The sequence below is a fragment of the Didymosphaeria variabile genome (assembly GCF_027946475.1).
Source record: "Didymosphaeria variabile strain IMI 356815 chromosome Unknown scaffold_10, whole genome shotgun sequence".
In the NCBI taxonomy this organism is placed as follows: Eukaryota; Fungi; Ascomycota; class Dothideomycetes; order Pleosporales; family Didymosphaeriaceae; genus Didymosphaeria; species Didymosphaeria variabile.
The window spans coordinates 1,508,892-1,529,790 of record NW_026611629.1 but is presented as its reverse complement, the minus strand read 5'-3'; the positions used below and the strand labels follow the sequence as shown (position 1 = coordinate 1,529,790).

The window sequence follows — 20,899 nt, the reverse complement described above, 5'->3', positions numbered from 1 at the left end:
GGCATGGATTCGGGAGCGCCTTCGGTAGGCAATACATAATAAGTAGAGGAATGAGGATAGAAGTGGCGCACCTAAGGTGTAGAGAAGTCTCGAGGTAGCCATATTAAGTATCGATGAGGATACGAAAGTGAGCCTCGAATTTGCATCCGTGATATTTTTGTTGTGCGGCTCAAACGCGGCGCGACTATAAACCCCGCAACTACGCCGCAACACTGCACGAATCATCGTACGTGGAGTGAACAAGACCACACATTGATATATGCATATAACTGTGCTGATGTTGCTGGTGATGCCGGCGCCCTTCGGACATCTCATGGCGGAGGAGTCCATTGCCAACCCATCATGTGTCACAACTCGTCCAATTTCGAAACTCCTAGCTCAAGACAACATGCAACAGATTGACACAGTCACCGCAGAAGCAGCGACTTCTGGTAAATCCACACCTTCCAGAAAAGGGCTCGCTTTCTGGCTAGTATTAGCGTCGCTATGTTTGATCGCCTTCACGTCATCTCTCGACGGTTCGATCATCGCGATAGCACTTCCGCAGAGACCAACGACTGTATCTTCCGAGAATCAATATGTACTGGTCGTCAACTGCTTCCTCCTCGCTCAAACCGTCATTCAGCCTACATTTGCTCAACTTTGCGACATTTTTGGTCGGCGACGGCCAATGATTATTACGGTTATGATCTTCGCGCTAGGAAGTGGTATTGCTGGAGGAGCGAAAAGTACAACAAGTATGATCGCGGCTCGAACTGTACAGGGCTTGGGGTCCACTTGATCCTGGCTTGAACCTGTTATTGACGACAAACACGCCTAAGGCCACCTGGGTGATCTTTCAGATTGTCGACGCTCTGGGGAGAGCATGTATCCTATCGACCACCCTACCTACTGTCCTCGCTTCATTGCCGGAGGAAGATGTTGCTATGGCTACAGGAATTGTTCCTTTTTGCGTAGCTTCGGCTTTGCTTGGGGCATCACCATTCCCAGTATCATGTTCAACAACAGCCTTGACCGAATGTCCTGGAAGATACAGGATGATGTGGTCCGTGCCGCACTCTGAGGAAGAGCATATCAATTGTCTACAGGTGCATTCCTTCGACCCCTACCACCAAATGCAAAATCGCAAGTCTCCGAAGTCTACTTGGATGCATTGAAGTCCATGTGGCTCACTGCTGTAGCTTTTGGGGCCGCTGGGCTTGTGGCCGTGGGCGTCGAGAAGCATGTGTCTCTCAGAACTTACCTCGACACGGATTGTGGTCTGGACACGAGCAGGATTGCATATAACCCTAAGAAAGCAACAGAGAAGAATGCTTAGTTCAGGTACAATGCTGCTTCGATTATGGAGGTAACGCATTGAATGGAAATAGTGTGATGATGGTATTCGCTTTAATTAAGACCAAGGGACGGATAGTGTGCATTACCAGGTCAAGAGTTTGGGAACTGCATTCCTCCTCCTAGAGTGACATGGTGTACCAGATGAAATATCCCAGGGCACTTTTGATGCAGTCTTCTGGCGGATCATTAGATTGGAAACAAGTTGTGTAGTCTATTCAGAGTGTAGCAGCAGCAACGAGAGATTCTCTTATAAATCACGCCTGCATTATGAGTGGATGTCTAAAGAGATTGTAGTAAGGTTAATGGTAGTAGAATGCCAGGCAGAGGACGCAACATTCGCTCTAGAAAATAGACAGACATTACCAAACTCTAGGCCTCGAATCTTGATCTAGCAGATGTGACTAAGTGTGTGAAAGCTTCAGCTCTTCTTGAACTAGCGCCAAAGTCTATGCAGACTGAACCTTGTAGAACCTTCTGCCCACAAAGCTAAGTCTTTAGTATTAGTCCCAGCCGAAATCTGGGCTTGGTGTTCTGATCCATGGAGGTGCTCTTCGACCTGTTCTCGCCGCATTACGCGGACACCTGGGCCGCACTTCTGCTGACACCTCGGGCATGCTTTCATTTCACAGCCTGGATGTTGCAGTGGATATATCCAAATCTCACCACAGTCTGGGCATGCCGTTCGACCCTGCTCCTTGGGCCAACAGCCGTTGTGGAGGCAGGTTGCGGAGTGACCAGGTTGAATTAACGAAAAGAAAGAAATGTTGAGCTAAAACCCTCCCAAGCCTCCCCTTAGATAGTTTCCATACTGATCGCATCACTGAACTTTTCCACATCCTTTTGCATTTTGCTTCAACGGTCTGCCTCACCATTGCTTTCAACGATGCTACAACGACAACTTTCCTAGTATCTACACTTCCAACATGCGCACCTCCAATCCGACTCACTCCACTTCCCTCATCGGATCTTGAAGTCTCACTCGAAAGTGCTGTTTATATCCTATAATTTTATGCAATCTGAATGAAAAAAGACTGTACATGATGGTTGGGACTGCTAAGGCCACACTCCATATGCTACTGGGGTGGATACTCAGACAAGTATCCCAGGCCGTCGTATGGCGAAATTGTCCGACTTGGAACCCTGCCCGGATAAAGCTACTAATAGATAAAAACTGCGACTCACACATTACTCAGGCCATATCACCAAGTGTGAGGGGGTTAAACGATGTATAACCACTTACAGAAAGCTGTTGCGATCCTTGGAAAGAGGTATGAAGGGAATTAGTATCTAGGACAACAAGCTTTCAATTGCGGGAGGGAGCTATACGAATCATCCAGGATACAGCCACTCCATATGCCTATGTCCGACTCACGATCAGACTTGCAAGGGAAAGTCGGTGTGCTCAAACCAAGTATAAGCAATAGACATTGTTTGACGCTCTCAAAAAACGTACTTTCCATACGCACTGATCGCAAATTGTCAACATCACCTGGCGCGCCCGTTTGCACGCGGTGGGTGCTGCCTTCAAGGCTGTCCCGTGCACTGTTGCTAGGTGAGCTCTGGGAAAGCTTCTTTGCAACTCTTTCGGTGCAGCACGCAATCTGTCGACGAACTCTTGAAGCTCGCTCTAACTCCATTCAATACACTCTTCCAAAACCTACCCACTTGATATTGATTGTGCGGTTGCTTCTTGCGCCTGTCTTCACTTCACCGCTGCACTTCGGCCCACAACAGTACACAAAACTTCAACTCCACAGTCGCCTTTTGCACAACAACATCAAATTTCAGCTCCCGCACACAATCTACGAACTCTACGTCGTCTACCGCCCGCGATCCGTAAAGCACTCGCGCACTCTCTCCTCAAGACACACACTCAACCACCACCACCAAAGCTCCACCATGGTGCAGCCACATCAGTCGACTTCCTCCTCCGGTTGCGCCGTCGGTTCCAGTCCTGAGTCCCTCCCCGCTGGCACGACCCTCTTCATCACAGACCGCCCCATCGCGGTGCGCCCGCTCGCCATACGTGCTCGAGCGCCGCATCTGCATCCCCACCCTGAGGCATCCCCTCACAGCACCTCCGCCGCGATACCCATCAAGTCACTCCCGGCCCCACCAGCCCTTCCTCGCCGTCTTGCTCCCTTCCGCCCCCTCCTCAGTGCAGCTCTCCCTACTACTCTGGAGGGCTACACAGCCGATGGTGGAGCCGGGGGTAACTCAGGCCCTCGTCAAGTCAAAGTCCCTACCCTGGGCAAGGGCACTGCTCCTCGGGCTGGATGCCCTCATCGCAACGCTCGTCAAGTCCACCCAGGACCCCTGGCAGCACCCCCGCTCATTCCTCCGCGGTTCGCCCCCATCCAGGACTCTCCTCCCGATCCAGAGGCGCACAAGACGGTCATCCAGCGGGGTTTCAACTCCCCAGGCAATAGGGAGGTCAAGAAGGAGCCGGTGCTGGTTGTGGAGGACGACCCGGTCAAGAAGTGGCAGGAGTACAGGGCGGTGCTTGCGGAGCTGCGGGAGAAGTATGAGCGGATGAAGGTGGAGAAGGCGGACTGGAAGGGGGATTGGGTGGTTGGTGTGTAAGGGTGAGAGTGGGATGGGGGCGTTGCATCCCACATCACCAGGTAATACTTGCTTTGCTTCCCTCCTCTTCAATCATAGATACCCACACCCTTTTCCAGTAACACTTTAATGCCTCTTTCTCTCATGGGTTCCTTCCCGCTCAGATACTGTCTTCCGAATAGAGGAAACACCATACCATACCCGTAGTATCCATAATGTGCAAAACAATCAGCTTGCTCTGCACCTGCGTTATCTTCCACTCGCGGCTCTCATGTCACAAAGAGTAGACCCCCTTCCCTCTACTCATCATGATCCTCGATAGATCCATATTTCTTTGCAAGTCGACTATGTACACGTTAGTCTCATCGCATACCTATTGTATATACTTCCTTGCAACACAAATACATCTCCCATCGGAGGCAAAACTAGAGTAAGCCCTCAGCCCACCGTGCAACCATTTCAAAATAGCACACAGTAAATGTGTTTCCAACACGGAAATAATCCATCCGCCAATTCCCAGCGTCGTGCATGTAGTCTTGCACAGCCGAGCGCCGATCGCTTCCTTGGGCTCCGTCATTGACTTGGCTTGGGGCCCTTGGGTCCGCGCGGCAGGCCATGCCAGGACAAGGACAAGGGTCCACACATGGGATTGTGATTGTCCTGACATCACCATCCTAAACCGGATCGTATGATATCGATGAAAAAAAAAAGAGGAGCGAATCCATGTCGGCGGTCGGATCAGTGCGCGCGCCCTACGTCGACTGCGTGATAAATGCACAAAAGCGACCAAAAAATATATCACGAGCGAGTTAAGAATGCCATGCAAGATTTAGATTGTGTGTAACGATGGATCCTTCCATTGTAAACTCCTATGCGTATCATTCTGTAAATGGTATATAGCACCCTTTGTACCCAGGCATCCCATAACGCCGCCGCCATGCCTAAGCTCGGCATATTATACACAGCAATAAAATAGCGATGAACAACAAGGAGGGGTCTAGTCTAGCTCCTAAGCTTTCCACTTTGCGGTTGTCCACTGCTCGTACTCGTGGGCCAGGCTGCGCTGTACCCAGGGAATGGTGATGGCGGTCCAGACACCGGCCCAGAGAAAGGGGAGGACCCAACCGACCTTAAACAATTAGTGCTGCGTTTGAGAACGAGATGTGAAAAGAACTTACGATGTAGGCGGCATCGCGCTGGATGGTGAAGACGATGGCCACCGTGACCGCTGAGCAAACAATCGCTCCGATAGCCCAAAACAGCGTCAAGCGATGCAGCATCTCTCTGAACGCCTTGCTCGCCTGGTATCTCAAGTTCAACCTCTGCCTGAACTCGGTGCCGCCGCTTCCGTCGACTGCGCAGATGTCTTCGATGTAGGCGTAGATGCCCGGGCGGAGCGGGGCGCCCATAGGAAGAGAGGAGATACGGCAGGGCGCGCGAACACCCGCGAAACGCAGGACATCGACGAGGAGGAGCTCGACGCCGATGGCGAAGAGCATGGTGGAGGCAGGGATGGCGAGGAGGCGGATGGGTGGGTCGTGCGGACAGGTGCCGGCGATGAGCTCGATCATGACGAAGAACCAACCGACGGAAAGATTCCAGTGGAACCAGTCCAACTAACAAATCGTCAGTACCTAATCGATGCATCTCAAGCTCCAGAATAACTTACGTAGAATCTCTTAGCTCCTATAACCCTGCAATTCGAGTTCTTCCTCCAAAGTCTCCTGAACCGGATAAAATACTCCACGATACTGACTGTGCCCAACAACGCCGTGCTGATACTGAAGACGGCATTTGCGCTCAATTGGTCTCGCGTCAGGCCATACCACATGCCAAAGTACAGGCCAATGGGCATGCACACGCAGTCGAGGAAGATTAAGAACCAGAACCAGAAGATGCTCTTCTTGCGCGGACGCAAGCTGTAATTGAGCGGCGGCGGGGTCGCGAAGTCTGGGTCTTCGAACACGACTTGCGTGTGTGGGAACAGAGCCGAAGGGTGAGCCGAAGGGTTCGGTGAGGGTGCCCGTGAAGGATGGGCGCTGAGGTTGCCATTGGGCGTAGCAGCACCTGCAGTGGTGGAGCGACCACGGTCGTCCGAGGTGCCATCAGTGTCTGCGACGGCAATGCCGGGGATCTGTAGCGATGGGTGGGTGGCAGGTTGTGTGAGTCGGTGGTCGGCCATTTCGATGCCCTCCGTAGCGGGCTGTCGCAACGGGTCGAGTGATTTTTCGGTCTGCGGCGTGTCTTGCGGCGTCGGCGGCTCGACGGCAACCTCTGGCTGCATCGTGGCGTCCTGCCTCAGCGGCTCCGTCGATGCCGTGTGCTGTGTACTCGCCATGTGAATGTCGTCGCGTCTCCTCTCGGAGCAATGAATGTGATGTGTCTGCGAGCTCGTCGGGAACCTTAAAGTCACGACTCCGGGAAGCAGCGGAAGCCGTCGATTCTTATCAGCGGAGGTCTAGGATGCAGGAGGTGTGCTAGACGGCGCTGTGATTGGAGTTGTAAGCAGGTTGCATGGCGTGTCTTTATGACATGATGGACGAGAGACACTTGGCTCCGCGCAGCATCCTGCCATTCACGGCTTGGGAGACGTCATAGGAGCCCCTTGGCGCCGACGCTGGGCGGAACCGCTGCAAGCATTGGGAACGCGCCGTTGCGAGGCCTGCTTGGGGCTTAGCCTGCTTCTTCCCCGGACGGATGAATGCCACTGTCACACCCTCGTAGCGTGGCCCCAACGTGTGACCTCACCATCTTACATAGGCTGCCCGTCCTGCCTCGTACGATCCTCCTGCTTACCCCTACCTCCACTTCTACCCAAGGAACATGTGAGACGGTCTACTCAATGGCCAGCGCATTCGGCCTCATACTTTGCGTGATATGCCTCGCCTTCCTTCATAGCGCTCTTGGTCTTGCGCAGACCCCCCTCGCCACCCGCGCCAATGACACCATCACCCGCGAGCTCTTCTTCGAGCTCGAGGAGCTCGCCCGCATAGTCGACATCTCCTACTGCGTAGGCACTGCTGGACTGGGCATACAGAAGCCCTTCAGCTGCGCGAGCCACTGCGGCGACGAGGACTTCAAGGACTTCGAGCTGGTCACTGTATGTACTCTCCACAGTACAATAACATAGAGGCTAACACTTCTCAGGCGTGGAACACCGGCCCCCTCTTCAGCGACTCCTGCGGCTACATCGCCCTCTCGCATCCTCCCTCGCGCCCACGCATCATCCTCGCCTTCCGCGGCACCTACTCCATCGCCAACACCATCGTCGACCTGTCCACCATCCCACAGGAATACGTCCCCTACCCCGGCGACGACGATGACGGCGCCACCTCCGACTTCCTCGCCCCGAGCCCGCCTCCTACCGCCGCCGACGAACCACCACCCGCCGACCCTCCCAAGTGCACAAACTGCACCGTCCACACCGGCTTCTACTCTTCCTGGCTGAACACCCGCAAAGCGATTCTCCCCGCTTTGACCGAAGCCATCGAGGCCCATCCAGATTACGAGATCGTCCTAGTAGGCCACTCCCTCGGCGGCGCCGTCGCCGCACTTGCAGCCCTCGATCTCAAAGCGCGTGGCTGGTCCCCGCGCATCACCACCTTCGGCGAGCCGCGCGTCGGAAACGCAGAACTCATGGCCTACATCAACGCCCGCTTTAACATCTCCTCTAACCGCGAGACAAACCTGTACCACCGCGTTACACACTACGACGACCCCGTGCCTCTCCTTCCGCTCGCGGAATGGGGGTACACGATGCACAGCGAGGAGCTCTTCATTTCCCAAGCCGGATTTACCGCTGGAGGTGGAGGATATCCGCCATTGCGAGGGCGACGAAGACAGCAAGTGTATCGCTGGGACGGACGCAGACGGCCCGAGCTGGGGTATTCCCGCGCGCTTCAAATTCTGGCAATTGTTTTTCGCGCACAGGGATTATTTCTGGCGGCTGGGGCTGTGCGTCCCGGGAGGCGATCCGAAGGACTGGTATAGGAAGTATCCCAAGCAGCCTGATGAGGATGTGCAGGAGATTGATGAACTATGAGTTATGAAGCGTACATAAAGGCATAGCGAGGTAGCAGTTTTTCTTGGGCAATGCATGTAGCGCTGGTATTGGTACTATATACGATCTACGTCCATGTGAGGTTTTCAATGCGTATGTCTTCTCGCGACTGGACTACATTTTGGTACACAGTCCAGTATCTGCGCTCGACCCAGACCCATCCGCATATCAAACATCCCATCCTCCAACCGCATACCAATCCTGTCCTTCTCGCCTCGTGGGTCAGTCTATCTTCTTCACATCTTAGCCCTACCATCCACCCTGATGACGGTAGCCTAGACGCTCCCTCGCCAACGTTAAGCCTCCGTTCACTTCCAAAAGCGTACAGCCCAGCCTTGCGAGGATCGCCCTAATATAATACTTAGCTGGTAGCCTGCTGTATCTCACTACTGCTATATGGAATAGAATAGTAAAGAGAATAGTAAGTAGGCCTACACCGCCTAAACACCTGTGGCAATCTATACGTGAAACGAACATGAACACTTGTGAAGCCTCACGGGCCCATTCCGTCGATGGGATCCCAGTAACGCTGTTTCCATAATCTGCCTAGATTCAAAAGGAAGACGCTAAGATTGGAGGATAAGGCGTGGATAATTGGACATATGCTTGAAAGTGTAAGGTGCATGGCTGCTGAAATGTATATAGGCGTACACATGCATGAGAGAGACGATGATTCCTACAGGCCTTACGAGAACTCGAGTTTAATTTCGTGCGTGGTATCATGCGCTGTGTCCACAGCATCTCTCTTCACATGCACAATCTCGTGCACCCAGCCCGTCATCCACATCAAAAGAAAAGAAACGCTCTCCCCACTAACCATCCCTCAACCCGGACAGTCCACCTACGACCTTTACGAGAGCAGATACACGCGCCCCTCCCAAGCCCCCATCTCCCCTCGTCCCCCGGTCCGCACTCGAGACCAACAATTCCCTCTTCCCATTCCTTACCCCCTCAGGCAAGTCGAGACTCTGCACCTTATCCGTGAAATTACACACCGCAAGCGCCTTCCTCCCCTGCCACGTCTTGCTGAAGATAAACAAGTCAGGATTAGACTCATCCAGATCGTCAAACTCCCCATGAACAAGAAGGTCGTTGAACTGTCTCCTCAGCGCAAGCATCCTCTTCCAAAACGCCAACACAGACGCCTTATCCCCCCGCTGCTGCTCCGCATTACACACTTGTGCGTCCTCGAGCGGCCGCATCCACGGCTCAGCCTTACTATCCGCGGGGGAAAACCCGTTGGACGGAGCGGTACTCCACGACATCGGCACGCGCGCGTGGTCCCGCGCAAGATGCTGCAGACTAGCCTTCGCCTCAGCAAGTTTCTGCGGATCGTTGCCGCTGCGCTGCGCAACCATCTTATAGTAATTACTCGAGTCGACGTCCTTGTATTCAGACATGTCCCAGCTCAGCGGGAAGTTCGTCATGCCGAGTTCCTGCCCCTGGTAGATGAACAGCGTGCCGGACAGCGCGCACATCATCAGGGAGAGCAGCTTCCCGCCTGCGACGCGGTGCTCTGGCGCGTCAGAAGTAAAGCGCGTGATGGAGCGGGCCTGATCGTGGTTTTCGAGGAAGACGGTTGTCCAGGCGTCTGGGGAGAGGCGGAGGAGGGACTGTGTTGTTGCGATGGCGCGCTTGAATTGCGGGAGGGTGTAGTTCTTAGGTGTGGTTTGGAATTTGTAGGGGCCTTGGCCGATGTCGACTACGTCCTGCTGTTCATCAGCTGACTGCTTTTTCGGTGTAGGGTTGGCACGGCGATGGAAATGCAAAGGAGGAAGAGGAGTGGACTTGACGTACAAACTGGAACACCATGTTAAGCTGGCGTTCTTTGGCAGACACGTATTTGACCACGCGCGCCATGTCCGGCGTGTTAGGACACTCTCCCACAGTCATGGCGTCGTACCGCTGCAGCACCTCGTTCATCTCCCCCTAGGAACTCCCCCATGCGCGGCCCATTGCAGTACTGGAGTCCTGCAAACTGCCACTCGCTTCTTGGATCCGTAATCGGCGCATCTACCATCTCGCCCTTGCTGTACATATTCACGGTATCAACTCTGAACCCGTCGACGCCGCGCTCGAGCCAGAACTCCATCGCAGACTTGTAGATCGCCTGCCGCGTGACGGGGTTCTCCCAGTTGAGATCCGGCTGCTCGGGGCAGAAGAGGTGCAGGTAGTACTCCTGCGTGTGATCGTCCCACATCCAGACGGAGCCGCCGAAGTTACCCAGCCAGTTGTTGGGCGGGCAGCGTTTGCCGTCCACGTAGCGGGCAGGCCGCCAGATGTACCAGTCGCGCTTGGGGTTGTCTTTTGAGGAGCGGGGATTCCTGGAACCAGGCGTGCTTGTACTTATCTTAGCATTTTTGCGAGATGTATAGTATAGCTGGACCGGGACGGGATATACATACCTGATCAGAAGTGTGGTTTACAACCAGGTCGAGGACGATGCGCATGCCGCGAGCGTGCGTCTCGGCGATGAGCCTCTCCATGTCTTCGTTTGTGCCGTAGGGAGGGTACACTTTCTCGTAGTCGCGGATGTCATAGCCCATGTCCACCTGCGGAGAGTCGTACATGGGACATATCCAGATGGTGTCCACGCCAATGGAGCGGATGTAGTCCAGCTCAGAGAGGATACCGTTCAAGTCGCCAATGCCATCGCCGTTGGAGTCCTTGAACGAGGCGGGGTAGATCTGGTAGACGACGCCATCTTTCCACCACTTGCGCTCTGTGACAGTCATGATGGTGTGTGTAACGGGAATACAAAGAGGCAAAATGTGGACACAGACGCAAAGGACGCCGAAATCGGTACAAGGCAAACACCAAGTCGGCACGAGAAGTCAATACTTTGACGTACAAAGTATTTCTAGTATCTCTCTGGTGGCTTGCAGAAGGCGCGTTGGACCCTTATACCTCAGGCACAACCCGCCGACCTGGCTAAGGGTGCTCTGCTCCACCTATTCCCCAATCTTTCTCTTGATTGTCGATAGATACCACGAGCTCGCGACGCATCTCCAGGCCATGTCAGTGGTCCATTGTCGGGCTCGCATCCTCAAAGGGCATTTCTCTCAACCGCAAATCCCCCCGAGATGGTGTGCCCTGGGGGTCAACGTGTGTTCCCCACACACAGTGCATCTCCAAAGTTCCGACTTGCTGTGCGCTCCCCACTTGGTGCAGCTCTCAGGCTCTCGGGCCGACATGCAACGAATGGACGAGCGCACACCGAAGCTCGTGAAGATTCTCGGAGTATGACATGATTCGCGGATCGCGTGATGCACGCGCTTGCAACCAGGTTCTTTCGACGTTTTGGCCGTCTGCACAACATGTGACCAGCCATTCCCGCGCCGCAGGCCCCCTCGGACCGAAGATGCACCAATGCGCTGCACTGCTGCACCGGGATCACAAGGAGACTGGTCCAGAATCGATGAACGTCCGCTACGCCTCGCGTGTGTCCCCCCGTTCACGCCTTTCCCAATCCTAATCTGGAGAATGAACCTGGGGAGAGCTGGGGAAGAACCTCGTTCCCGGCGCTAGCCTAGACCTCACGCCTTCGCTTGGCTGCGCAGGTGCGTGCTCGTGCTGCGCGACATATTGATCGAGTCGTTTTGTATAAGTACACGATGGGAGCCCGGGGGTGAGGTTCAGCATCGAGCAAGGTCTTCACTTCACGCAGCGACCAGCTCTACAGCGCCATCGCCAGAGGTTTCCCTCGTAGGAAGACCTCCTGTCTTTTTCACTCCGCGCATTGTATCCGGACTCCACTCCAACCTCGCAGAATGTCGCGCCACAACAGCATCGCCCTCGACGCCGAGCAACAGCGCCGCATGTCCCTCAACAACGCCGACATCGCGCAGCTCAATCATGACGCGACGAAGGCGACAAAAGCAGAGCAAAAGATGACCTTGATGGAAGGCATCCGACTCTACCCCAAGGCCATCGCCTGGTCCGTCCTCCTCAGCGGCGCCATCATCATGGAAGGCTACGACATCAACATCATCGCCAACCTCCAGGCCGTCCCCGCCTTCAAGCAGAAATTCGGCGTCCAGCTCGCAGACGGCTCCTACGAGGTGACTGCCGCGTGGCAAGCCGGGCTCACCAACGGCGCCTACGTCGGTGAGATTCTAGGCCTGATGGTGAATGGTATCATCGCGGAGAAATATGGGTTCAAGAAGACTATGATAGGTGCCTTGGCGGCGGTGACGGGCCTGATTTTCATCTTGTTCTTTGCGCAGAACATTCAGATGTTGCTTGTGGGATTGATTCTAGTGGGCGTGCCGTGGGGCGTGTTCCAGACGCTTACGACTACGTACGCTGCTGAAGTCACGCCTGTGCCGCTGCGGCCGATTCTCACTACCTATGTGAATCTCTGCTGGGTGTTTGGACAGTTCATCGCGTCGGGGGTGCTCAAGGGTGTGTCTGAGCGCCCGGACCAGTGGGCGTACCGCATTCCGTATGCCATCCAGTGGATCTATCCCATCCCGCTGATCATCGGCATTGCCTTCGCGCCAGAATCCCCGTGGTGGCTCGTCAGGAAAGAACGATACGAGGATGCGAAGAAGATGGTTCTGCGTCTCGCCTCGCCCGAGAAGAACCCCGACTTCAACGCCGACGAGACCATCGCCATGTACAAGCACACGAACGAATTGGAGAAAGCCATCAGTGAGGGGACGTCGTACTGGGACTGCTTCAAGGGTACCGATCTGCGCCGAACGGAAATCGCAGCCATGACGTGGTTTACGCAGGCGTGGTGTGGTTCCTCGTTCATGGGGTTCTCCACGTACTTTTTCCAGAACGCTGGCCTGGACACCTCCAACGCCTTCAGCATGAGCCTGGGTATCTATGCCATCGGTGCTGTCGGTGTATTTGTCTCCTGGTGGCTGATGCCCCGAGTGGGACGCCGGACCTTGTACGTGTGGGGTCTCGTCGTCATGCTCGCCATTCTGCTCATCATCGGCTTCCTCGGTATTGCTCCCGAGGGCAACTCCAGCGTTCAATGGTCGATTGGAGCCATGTTGATCATCTTCACATTCGTCTACGACGCCAGTGTCGGCCCCGTCTGCTACTGCCTCGTAGCTGAGATCCCATCGTCGCGCCTCCGCCAGAAGACCGTTGTCCTAGCCAGGAACTGGTACAACATCGGCTCCATCATCGGCAACATCATGACGCCCCGTATGCTGAACCCCAGCGCTTGGCATTGGGGCGCCAAATCAGCCTTCTTCTGGGCGGGTACCTGCTTCCTGTGCCTAGTATGGACCTACTTCCGCCTTCCTGAACCCAAGGGCCGTACCTACGGTGAGCTCGACATCCTCTTCGAGCAACGCGTGTCCGCCCGCAAGTTCAAGGAGACGGTCGTGCAAGAATTCGAGGAGGACGAATCCGTGTCGGAGAAGAAGCTCGAGGGCGACAAGGTAGCCCACGTCGAGCAGGTCAATTCAAACGTGAGCAATTGAAGCGCAAGAGTGTCAGATCGATGCGTTCGACTCCCCTCATGTTCTGAAATACACTTTTGAGTACATAAAAATTGATCTTTTCCTCCTTCAACCATGTCAACATGCGTGTACGTGATTCAACGACTCAAGGAAAGAGCTATGCAGTGACAAGCTTGTGATATCTTCTTGATGCGCGCATGCATCGCCTCAGCTCACCGGAAAGTGCGCCATCGACAGTCGTCTAGAAATATGGTTCCAAGTGGCGGCATGATGGTTCGCACTTGGATTCGGCTGCGATGGGCCCATGTACGGCAGAGGTGCGAGCCCCTGCAGTCCAGCAGGGTCCATATCCGTGTCCGGACCGATCTTCGACTGCGCGACTTGGTACCAGGGGTCGTTGGTCGGAGACTGCAGCTCGATCGGCAGGTTGGGAGAGCTCGCACTGCTGACCACTTCGGGGAAGAGGCCCTGCAGGCGCTCCAGCTTTTCCAGCAGGATCCCCCTCCGCGTGGCGTCGAGCGTCGGGAACTGAAGGACGAAGTCGAGAATGAACAGGAAGTCGTCGATGCGAAGGGACGTCTCTTCCAGCGTGGTGGCAGGTACATGAATGAGGACGTCGGAGATGGTGTCTGTGATTTCGAAGAGCTTCTGTACGATGCTGCTGCCGTGCACCTCGATGTCGTGTCGGGACATGCTGGTAACTTGTTGCCGGAGGTTTTGCGACAGCCGAACAGGGAACAGGAGAGAGAGGCACTCTTTGGATGATTTTGATGATAATAGAGACTTCCCCATTGCCAGGCGCCAGATGAGCGTTCGAAGCCATTCTCGGGTGATGGCGAGGTCGGCCCGTTGCATCTACGTGGTCAAATCAGTCAATCATGTGCTGCTTCGATCGAACCGCCATTGCGGTGTACTTACAGTTGACAGATTAGCGAGTTCCCGCGCGTTGCTCTCTTCATCGCCGTCAAGTTCCCGGGTTTTCTCTTCAATCCAAGTGGAGGTGACATTTCCCTGGCTACCCAGCCAATTCTGGATGAACTCGGGATCGAGAAGGCGGAAAAGCTTGATGATCTGAATGAAGCCATCATGAACTTGGACGGGTATATTGGGGTCAGCTTCCGGCAGAGCATTCAAAGGTGGTAGGATAGCATTGCGGTAATCGAGAATCGCGAGAAATCGCTCGTGGATGTAAGCTTGCCAGTACAAACGCTGCCTTCGAGATCTTTCCGGAGGGGGTAACTGAGCCATGGTATCTGCGTTGTCGACTCTCATCAGCTGGACGGCGGTAATGGCGTCGCGAATGTAATGGAAGGCAGCGTCGCTGGCTGACATGCTCATAAGGCAGTTGTGTATGAACATGGATGACATTGCTCTGATCACAGAGGAGCGAAAGGTTTTGTAAACAGGCTTCAATGTCGAAATGGCATAGTTCGTGAGCGTTTCGATGTTGTGGAGAACCTCGTCGGTTCGATTGTCGCCCGCTCGCGTGAGATTCAATGTGCATGCCCCAAAAGTACATACGAAGGTGCGAAGTTCTTGGTCCACATCCATGGAAGCGATGTACTCGCGGAGCTCTGCTTCTGGGATGACAGGCTGTACTGGATATACGCCTGCCATGTAGTCAGGGATGAGGTCCAAGAAGAAAGATTGGTCATATTGAAAGCCTGGCTCGATAGGTGAATTCACTGCGCGTAAATTAGTATCACAGGCCCATACACGCTTACACATTGGACTCTTCAGAAGTCGCCTGCAGCCATGTGATATACTTACATCCGTCAAGCTCTTCCGAGAAGGCCAAAGTAGGGCCCCGCTGCGGCAGAGCAACCTGTCCTGTGATGGCCGGCAGGATAGGTGGAGACGTGACAGCGGTACTCGAGGTCTTGTTCTTGTATTCAGTGATTATGCGTCCGCGCTTGCCCTGTGAGCGTGTCTTGTTGGAGATGGAATAGACGCATCTCAAGCCGAGGTGGCTGCACTGCTGACATCGCTCGTGTCCATTGCACTTCACTTTGCGCAGCTTGCACGCGTCACATGCTTTGGACACTCTTTTCGACTGCGCAGACTCCATCGTGCAAACTCTTGAGGGAGGTCTTGGGCGCGTAAGAAGTGTCCATGGCACTGTGGGTGAGGCGCGGAAAGAGGAGGCATGATGCTGGTCAGGAATGGTGTAGCGCGAAGCCTAACCATTGGCTGCCCCCGCGTAAAAGCCAGACGGTGGAGAGCCTCGCATAATGGCAGGCATCTTGTGGAGATTGACGCCGTACCGTGTGCCTTACTTGGGCAAATACCCCGGATCGATTTTGGTGGAGGATTGGATGTCACAAGCGAGCCTGTCTTTCCACCCCGCACGCAGGCTCGCAATGGAAAGAAGCGCGAGCAGATGGCGTCGCATGTGCATGTGCATTGCTGCATTCATCTAGCTCCAAGGCCAGGTATTGTTTGATGTTCTTTGGAATGTTCGATTGATAGTATGTGTCAATCTATTGGTTCGCATACATTCTCACAAATACAAGCTCCTACTCCAAACCTGCGCATGTACATACACGAAGAAACAGAAACGAAAGCGCAAGCCAAGCACACGATGCAGTTCGTCCTCCACCCACTCAAACCATGCTCCCAACTAGCTCTCTCCTCTTACGTGAAAGCCATGCTCTTCTTGATCTCCGCAATTGCCAATGCCGGGTTCAACCCCTTGGGGCACGTCCGTGAGCAGTTGAGAATGGTGTGGCATCGGTACAAGCTCATGCTGTTGTTAAGCGCATCCTGGCGCTCGGCCTTCTTTTCGTCTCGGGAGTCGGCGATCCAGCGGTAGCTCTGCAGCAGCACGGCGGGTCCGAGGTACTCTTCCTGGTTCCACCAGTATGACGGGCACGAGGTCGAGCAGCAGGCGCAGAGAATGCATTCGTAGAGACCGTCCAGCTTCTTGCGGTCTTCCTTGGTTTGGCGGTATTCACGGCCCTGCTCAGAAGTTAGTCGAAACCGAAATGTGGGAAGATAACTGAAGAAACGTACGTCTGGTGACGGGGTAGTGCGCTGAAGGTAGGGCTTCACAGAGCGGTATTGCTTGTAGAAGAGCGTCATGTCAGGCACCAAGTCCTTGACGACGTACATGTGCGGGAGCGGGTAGATGCGCGATTCCTTGGCGGGCTCAGTGGGAATGCGGCCTGGTAGGACAGTCAGTTCCTGACACATATGCCGAATGGTGCATATACATACACAGACAGGCCAGCGTGTTGACACCGTCAATGTTCATCGCACAGCTACCGCAAATGCCCTCACGGCAACTTCGTCGGAAGGTCAAGGTCGGGTCGATCTCGTTCTTGATGCGGATGAGGGCATCCAGCATCATGGGTCCGGTCTTGTTCAGGTCGAGCTCATACGACTGCATCTTGGGCTTCGATGTGGGCTCGTCGGGGTTCCAGCGGTAGATGTGGAACTTCTTCATCTTCGCATCCTTGCTCGGCGCAGCCTCCTTGACGGTCGACGTCTTGCTCTCTGGGATGGGTGCTCGCGCGGCATCTGGGACAATCGCCTCGCCGACCTTTGAGATGGGATCGCGGGCCTTGGTGTCAGTGACAGAGGCAAATGCGCGTGCGAAGACGGCTGGGCGGACGGCAGCTGCGGGCGGTGTTAGCAGAGCTCCAATTGCGCCCCCCAGGCATGTATAGAAGATGCATACCTGTCCGCGACGTAGCCAGACGGCAGAGAGCGCGAGTTGAGGCCATTTTGGGCGTGTGCGGATTCGTGGGTGGGGATGGCGAACTGTCTTGGAGGTGGTTACGTTCACGATGTGCAAGACCTCGGGCAAAGAAAGAGCGACCAATCAGACGTCTTCCGTTGTCATGAGGGCCGTGCCTTCGATCCGGGAACTCTCGGCACATGTGCCACCCGCACACGACATCGCCCGCATTGTCATCATAGATCCTTTCCTGACCATCGAGAGCGGTATGTAGTGCATGCTAAAGAATCCATCTGCACACAAAAGAAGTGTGGAAACAATGTCAATTGAGGACATGATCAGGGGTCCATCGTAGCATTCATTGGTCATCGTGCTGATTGCCTACATATGAAGCAGACAAGCTGGCATGCGTGGAGATCTGCAGCGGGACTACTCTACTGCTCACGTATTCATCTTCTATGCCCTGCACACAGGACAAGTGTGAAAGCAAATATGCCGTTCCATTGTAGCCTTCATTACTTTTCTCGAGATGCACCAAGATCTGCAGTGGGAGTACACGTAACTGCTCATTCAGCACGCCAAAGAGACCATTTGCACACATAATAAATGTGGAAAGAAATATGTTCAATTGTAGTTTTCATTGCTTATCGAGATGCATCAAAATCTGCAGTGGGAGTATACACTCTACCGCGCATTCATCTTCTGAGCCCTGCACACAGAACAAGCGTGGAAGCAAATAACCCGTCCAATCGTAGTATTCATTCATCATCAACATGCCTCAAGATCTGCCGGGAGCACACTCCATTGCCCACACATCCAGCCTTCGTGTCTTCAACGCCCCGCCGCCCTCCTAATATCCGCAACAGCCTTCCTCCTATACTCGCTCTCCGCAAACAACGCCCGTATCAAATCCAGCACCTCCTCGACGTCCATCTCCAACTTCAGCTCCCCATCCGTCCACATATACTTGATGTCCGCCAAGCTCGAATCCAAGATCTCGCTTAGATACTGGAATTTGAACCAGTTCGGCGTGTACACGCTCGTCATGTCCCTCTGCTCGCCGTCGTCGTCTCCCGTGATGAAAAGCGCAGACAGAGAAGAGAGACTGATGCAGTACCCGCGGAGCTTCTTCGACTCGTCCTCCGCGATGTCGGTCATGTCTTCGATGTCAGTGATGAATTTAGCCAGCGCTGTGGACACGAGCGAGCCGAGGGATTGGAGCAGCGCGGAGTGCGAAAGAACGGGCTTCCACGCGTTCTTCACGTCGGCGATGCGGTCGATGGTCATGGCGATGGCATTGTCGCATTCGGCGGCGAACGGCATCTTGGTGCAGCCGGAGAAGCCCTGTGCGGCGTCGAGGTGGTCGCGGATGATCGTCCGCTGAGACTCCATCTCGCGGCCGTATGCGCGCTTGCCGAACGCCTCGATGGCTTTGATGTCCTGGTCGAGCCGCGGTTTGAGTCTGACGGAGGGCTTCAGGTGTTGTGGCAAGCCCGATGAAGCGTCGTTCTCTGCTTGCTCTGTGAGGAAAGCGCGGAGGCGGTCAGACAGGCGCGTGCAGTCGTTGTAGATCAGCATGTTGGCTGCGATGTCACGAGAGTAGTGGGTGGCCGCCGTAGCTCGGTACATGGCTAGCAGCAGACTTGGTATGGCGAAGAGACCGCTGCTGGCGGGCGCAATGGCGGAGCCGACAAGATCGGGGGTATTGAGAGTACCGACATCTGACACGGCTTGGAGTATCATGTCGATGATAGAGTCTGGAATTGCCGTTACGGTGTAGGTCTCCCTCAACGTCATCTCCCGGTTCTTGGAAGGCTTCTCTGCTTTAGCAGCCTGTCCATTGGCCTGAGGCTCTGCGGAAGGCGGGTGTTGCTTTGGCTCTTCCTCATCGCCCCAATCGGCGCCCCAATCTTCGGCATCTTCCTCGCCCTGCGCTTCGGGCTTCGGGCCTTTGGTTTCCTTCTGCGGTTCTTGTGGCTCGTCCTCGTCCATGCCCCAGGCGCTCATGTCCTCTTCTTCCATAGCCTCATTCTGCTGTGTTTCCCTGTCCTCTACGGGCTCTTCTTCCGCCGCTCCGTCGTCACCCCAATCAGCTCCCCAATCTTCATCCTGCTCTTCGTGCTTGCCAAGCATAGCGTCTCCCCTCGACAAGACTTGGGTCTCTACCCGTTCCACCGTCTTCTTCTCTTGGACTCGTTTCGGGAAGGTTCGTTGCACCTGAGCTATCGCAGCTTCTTTCTGTCGCGCAAGCCACTTCTCGGCGGACTTATCGACCCAGTCAGTCAAGCGTTGTTGCCCGCTCCAGCCGAGCTCATCGAATGACTCAACAAGGCCGAGTACGAGCGAGAGCGTCTCTTGGAAGTCAGGAATGCCCTTTGTAGACAGCGGTATAGCAGGCAGCAGCCAACTTGAGATTAGTCGATTGGCGATGACTGGTACTAGCTTCTCGGACAGCGGGACGGCGACGTCGGGAGGCATGCGTGTACTGAGGTAATCGGCTATGGCTTGAATATCCTCCAGTGCGGCTTGGACGCTCATGTCGCTCACTTGTCCTGCAACTTGTATGTCGTCGCCATAGATGGTCAATGCAGATACGACTTGGTCGGGGCCAATGGTCAGCCGTGGCTGCACGATGATGCTGTCAAAGTCTCGACTGAGGCGCGATATGAACTTGTCGAGCAGCCCTAGTCTTGTCAATGCCTCGACAACTGTCCCGATACTAATTCCATCCTCGCGCTCTGCCTTCTCTTTCAAGGTGAATCTTTGCTCTGCAGTGTTGACATAAAGCAAACTATTCCATATCTCCGTAACATTCTCCACTATATCCGCCCTCAGGTGGTCTGATTTTGTCTTCAGAAGGCCTACCACTCGAGTGTTCTCGAACGGTCCAAGCCTCTTGAATGCGCTGTCCGCGTCCTCCAGTCTCTCGAGAGCATGAAGAATGTGATTGCGGACCGCGGCATCCTGAGCTGATTCTAGCAGGGTCGAGATGTCTTTGAGCTGCTCCACAACCCGCACAAGGCTCTCGTTGTATGCGATCTCGGAATGTAGGAAGCTGACTTTCGAGGCGGCGTCTTGAACTTTGGCGGTCTTCTCTTTACCAGACTCTGCCTGCTGTACGATCTCCTTGGCGGTCTCTTGGGAGCGTTTGATGTCGGCTTGGAGCTTGCGGGCTTGGGTCATCCAGCCGTCGACGTCGGATGCGGCTTCGCGGGAGACCTGACGGATTTGTTCCTAAAGTTGCTGTTGGCATATGTCCACGGAGCATATGCTAGGAACTCAGCAAATAGGCATACCTTAGTGTCATCCCTGGCCTTTTCCAAAGTCTGTCGAAGCTTCGGAAGAGCTGCAGACCCCACAGGCGCAGAGGATACATGCTCAGATTGTGGGAAAGAGCCATGCTGGACGGAATGGAGGAGCGCGTCCCCGAGCTCCTGGTCAGAGACTGATGAGGACATTGGAGCTATCGGCATATGATCATGTCGTTCGCTGGAGGGGTTGACGTGTTTTGTAGATGCGGAACTACGCAATGTTGATTCGTGGCGCGTATCCAAGCACCTGCAAGTCAAAGTGGGCCGTGCGAAAGCCCTACCGAAAGATGCCAACCCCACCACCCCACCATCGTCAAGAGCTGTTCGCTGGGAGCATTCGATTACGACTTTCCTCTGAAGTCCAATCAGGGAATAGTACTTCGTTCCATTTCCTTTCTTCCTTGCCAATCACATTGACACAACACACCGCCTTCGTTTGCGCAGTGCGCTGTTACGGGCTCGCCACATTCGGGAATCTGTACTTCTAGTCCGCACGTTCATAAACACGACCGGGGCTGCATCGTGG

General features: G+C 54.7%; 8 protein-coding genes across 8 annotated transcripts; 3 read left to right on the top strand and 5 right to left on the bottom strand.

The window, feature by feature from the left end:
• Positions 1–3,237: 3,237 nt before the first annotated feature.
• Positions 3,238–3,921, top strand: N0V89_012553 (uncharacterized protein; the record flags this gene model as incomplete). Its single annotated transcript, XM_056221274.1, has 1 exon — positions 3,238–3,921. The coding sequence occupies one exon, from the start codon at positions 3,238–3,240 to the stop codon at positions 3,919–3,921; it is 684 nt and encodes a 227-aa protein (XP_056065261.1).
• Positions 3,922–4,909: 988 nt separating this feature from the next.
• Positions 4,910–6,238, bottom strand: N0V89_012552 (uncharacterized protein; the record flags this gene model as incomplete). Its single annotated transcript, XM_056221273.1, has 3 exons — positions 4,910–5,029; positions 5,079–5,516; positions 5,570–6,238. 3 exons carry the CDS (start codon positions 6,236–6,238, stop codon positions 4,910–4,912), a joined length of 1,227 nt encoding a protein of 408 aa, XP_056065260.1.
• Positions 6,239–6,742: 504 nt separating this feature from the next.
• N0V89_012551 (uncharacterized protein) lies at positions 6,743–7,942 on the top strand (the record flags this gene model as incomplete). Its single annotated transcript, XM_056221272.1, has 3 exons — positions 6,743–7,000; positions 7,048–7,784; positions 7,831–7,942. The coding sequence occupies 3 exons, from the start codon at positions 6,743–6,745 to the stop codon at positions 7,940–7,942; spliced, it is 1,107 nt and encodes a 368-aa protein (XP_056065259.1).
• Positions 7,943–8,772: 830 nt separating this feature from the next.
• On the bottom strand, positions 8,773–10,695 carry N0V89_012550 (uncharacterized protein; the record flags this gene model as incomplete). The annotated part of the gene is made up of 4 exons (XM_056221271.1): positions 8,773–9,672; positions 9,758–9,889; positions 9,978–10,310; positions 10,366–10,695. 4 exons carry the CDS (start codon positions 10,693–10,695, stop codon positions 8,773–8,775), a joined length of 1,695 nt encoding a protein of 564 aa, XP_056065258.1.
• A 1,035-nt stretch (positions 10,696–11,730) lies between these two features.
• On the top strand, positions 11,731–13,404 carry N0V89_012549 (uncharacterized protein; the record flags this gene model as incomplete). The annotated part of the gene is made up of 1 exon (XM_056221270.1): positions 11,731–13,404. One exon carries the CDS (start codon positions 11,731–11,733, stop codon positions 13,402–13,404), a length of 1,674 nt encoding a protein of 557 aa, XP_056065257.1.
• A 186-nt stretch (positions 13,405–13,590) lies between these two features.
• On the bottom strand, positions 13,591–15,451 carry N0V89_012548 (uncharacterized protein; the record flags this gene model as incomplete). The annotated part of the gene is made up of 3 exons (XM_056221269.1): positions 13,591–14,238; positions 14,302–15,068; positions 15,154–15,451. 3 exons carry the CDS (start codon positions 15,449–15,451, stop codon positions 13,591–13,593), a joined length of 1,713 nt encoding a protein of 570 aa, XP_056065256.1.
• Positions 15,452–16,017: 566 nt separating this feature from the next.
• Positions 16,018–17,108, bottom strand: SDH2 (succinate dehydrogenase complex, subunit B; the record flags this gene model as incomplete). Its single annotated transcript, XM_056221268.1, has 4 exons — positions 16,018–16,341; positions 16,396–16,547; positions 16,600–17,001; positions 17,063–17,108. 4 exons carry the CDS (start codon positions 17,106–17,108, stop codon positions 16,018–16,020), a joined length of 924 nt encoding a protein of 307 aa, XP_056065255.1.
• A 785-nt stretch (positions 17,109–17,893) lies between these two features.
• Positions 17,894–20,520, bottom strand: YTM1_2 (ribosome biogenesis protein ytm1; the record flags this gene model as incomplete). Its single annotated transcript, XM_056221267.1, has 2 exons — positions 17,894–20,296; positions 20,359–20,520. 2 exons carry the CDS (start codon positions 20,518–20,520, stop codon positions 17,894–17,896), a joined length of 2,565 nt encoding a protein of 854 aa, XP_056065254.1.
• Between the last annotated feature and the right edge of the window lie 379 nt (positions 20,521–20,899).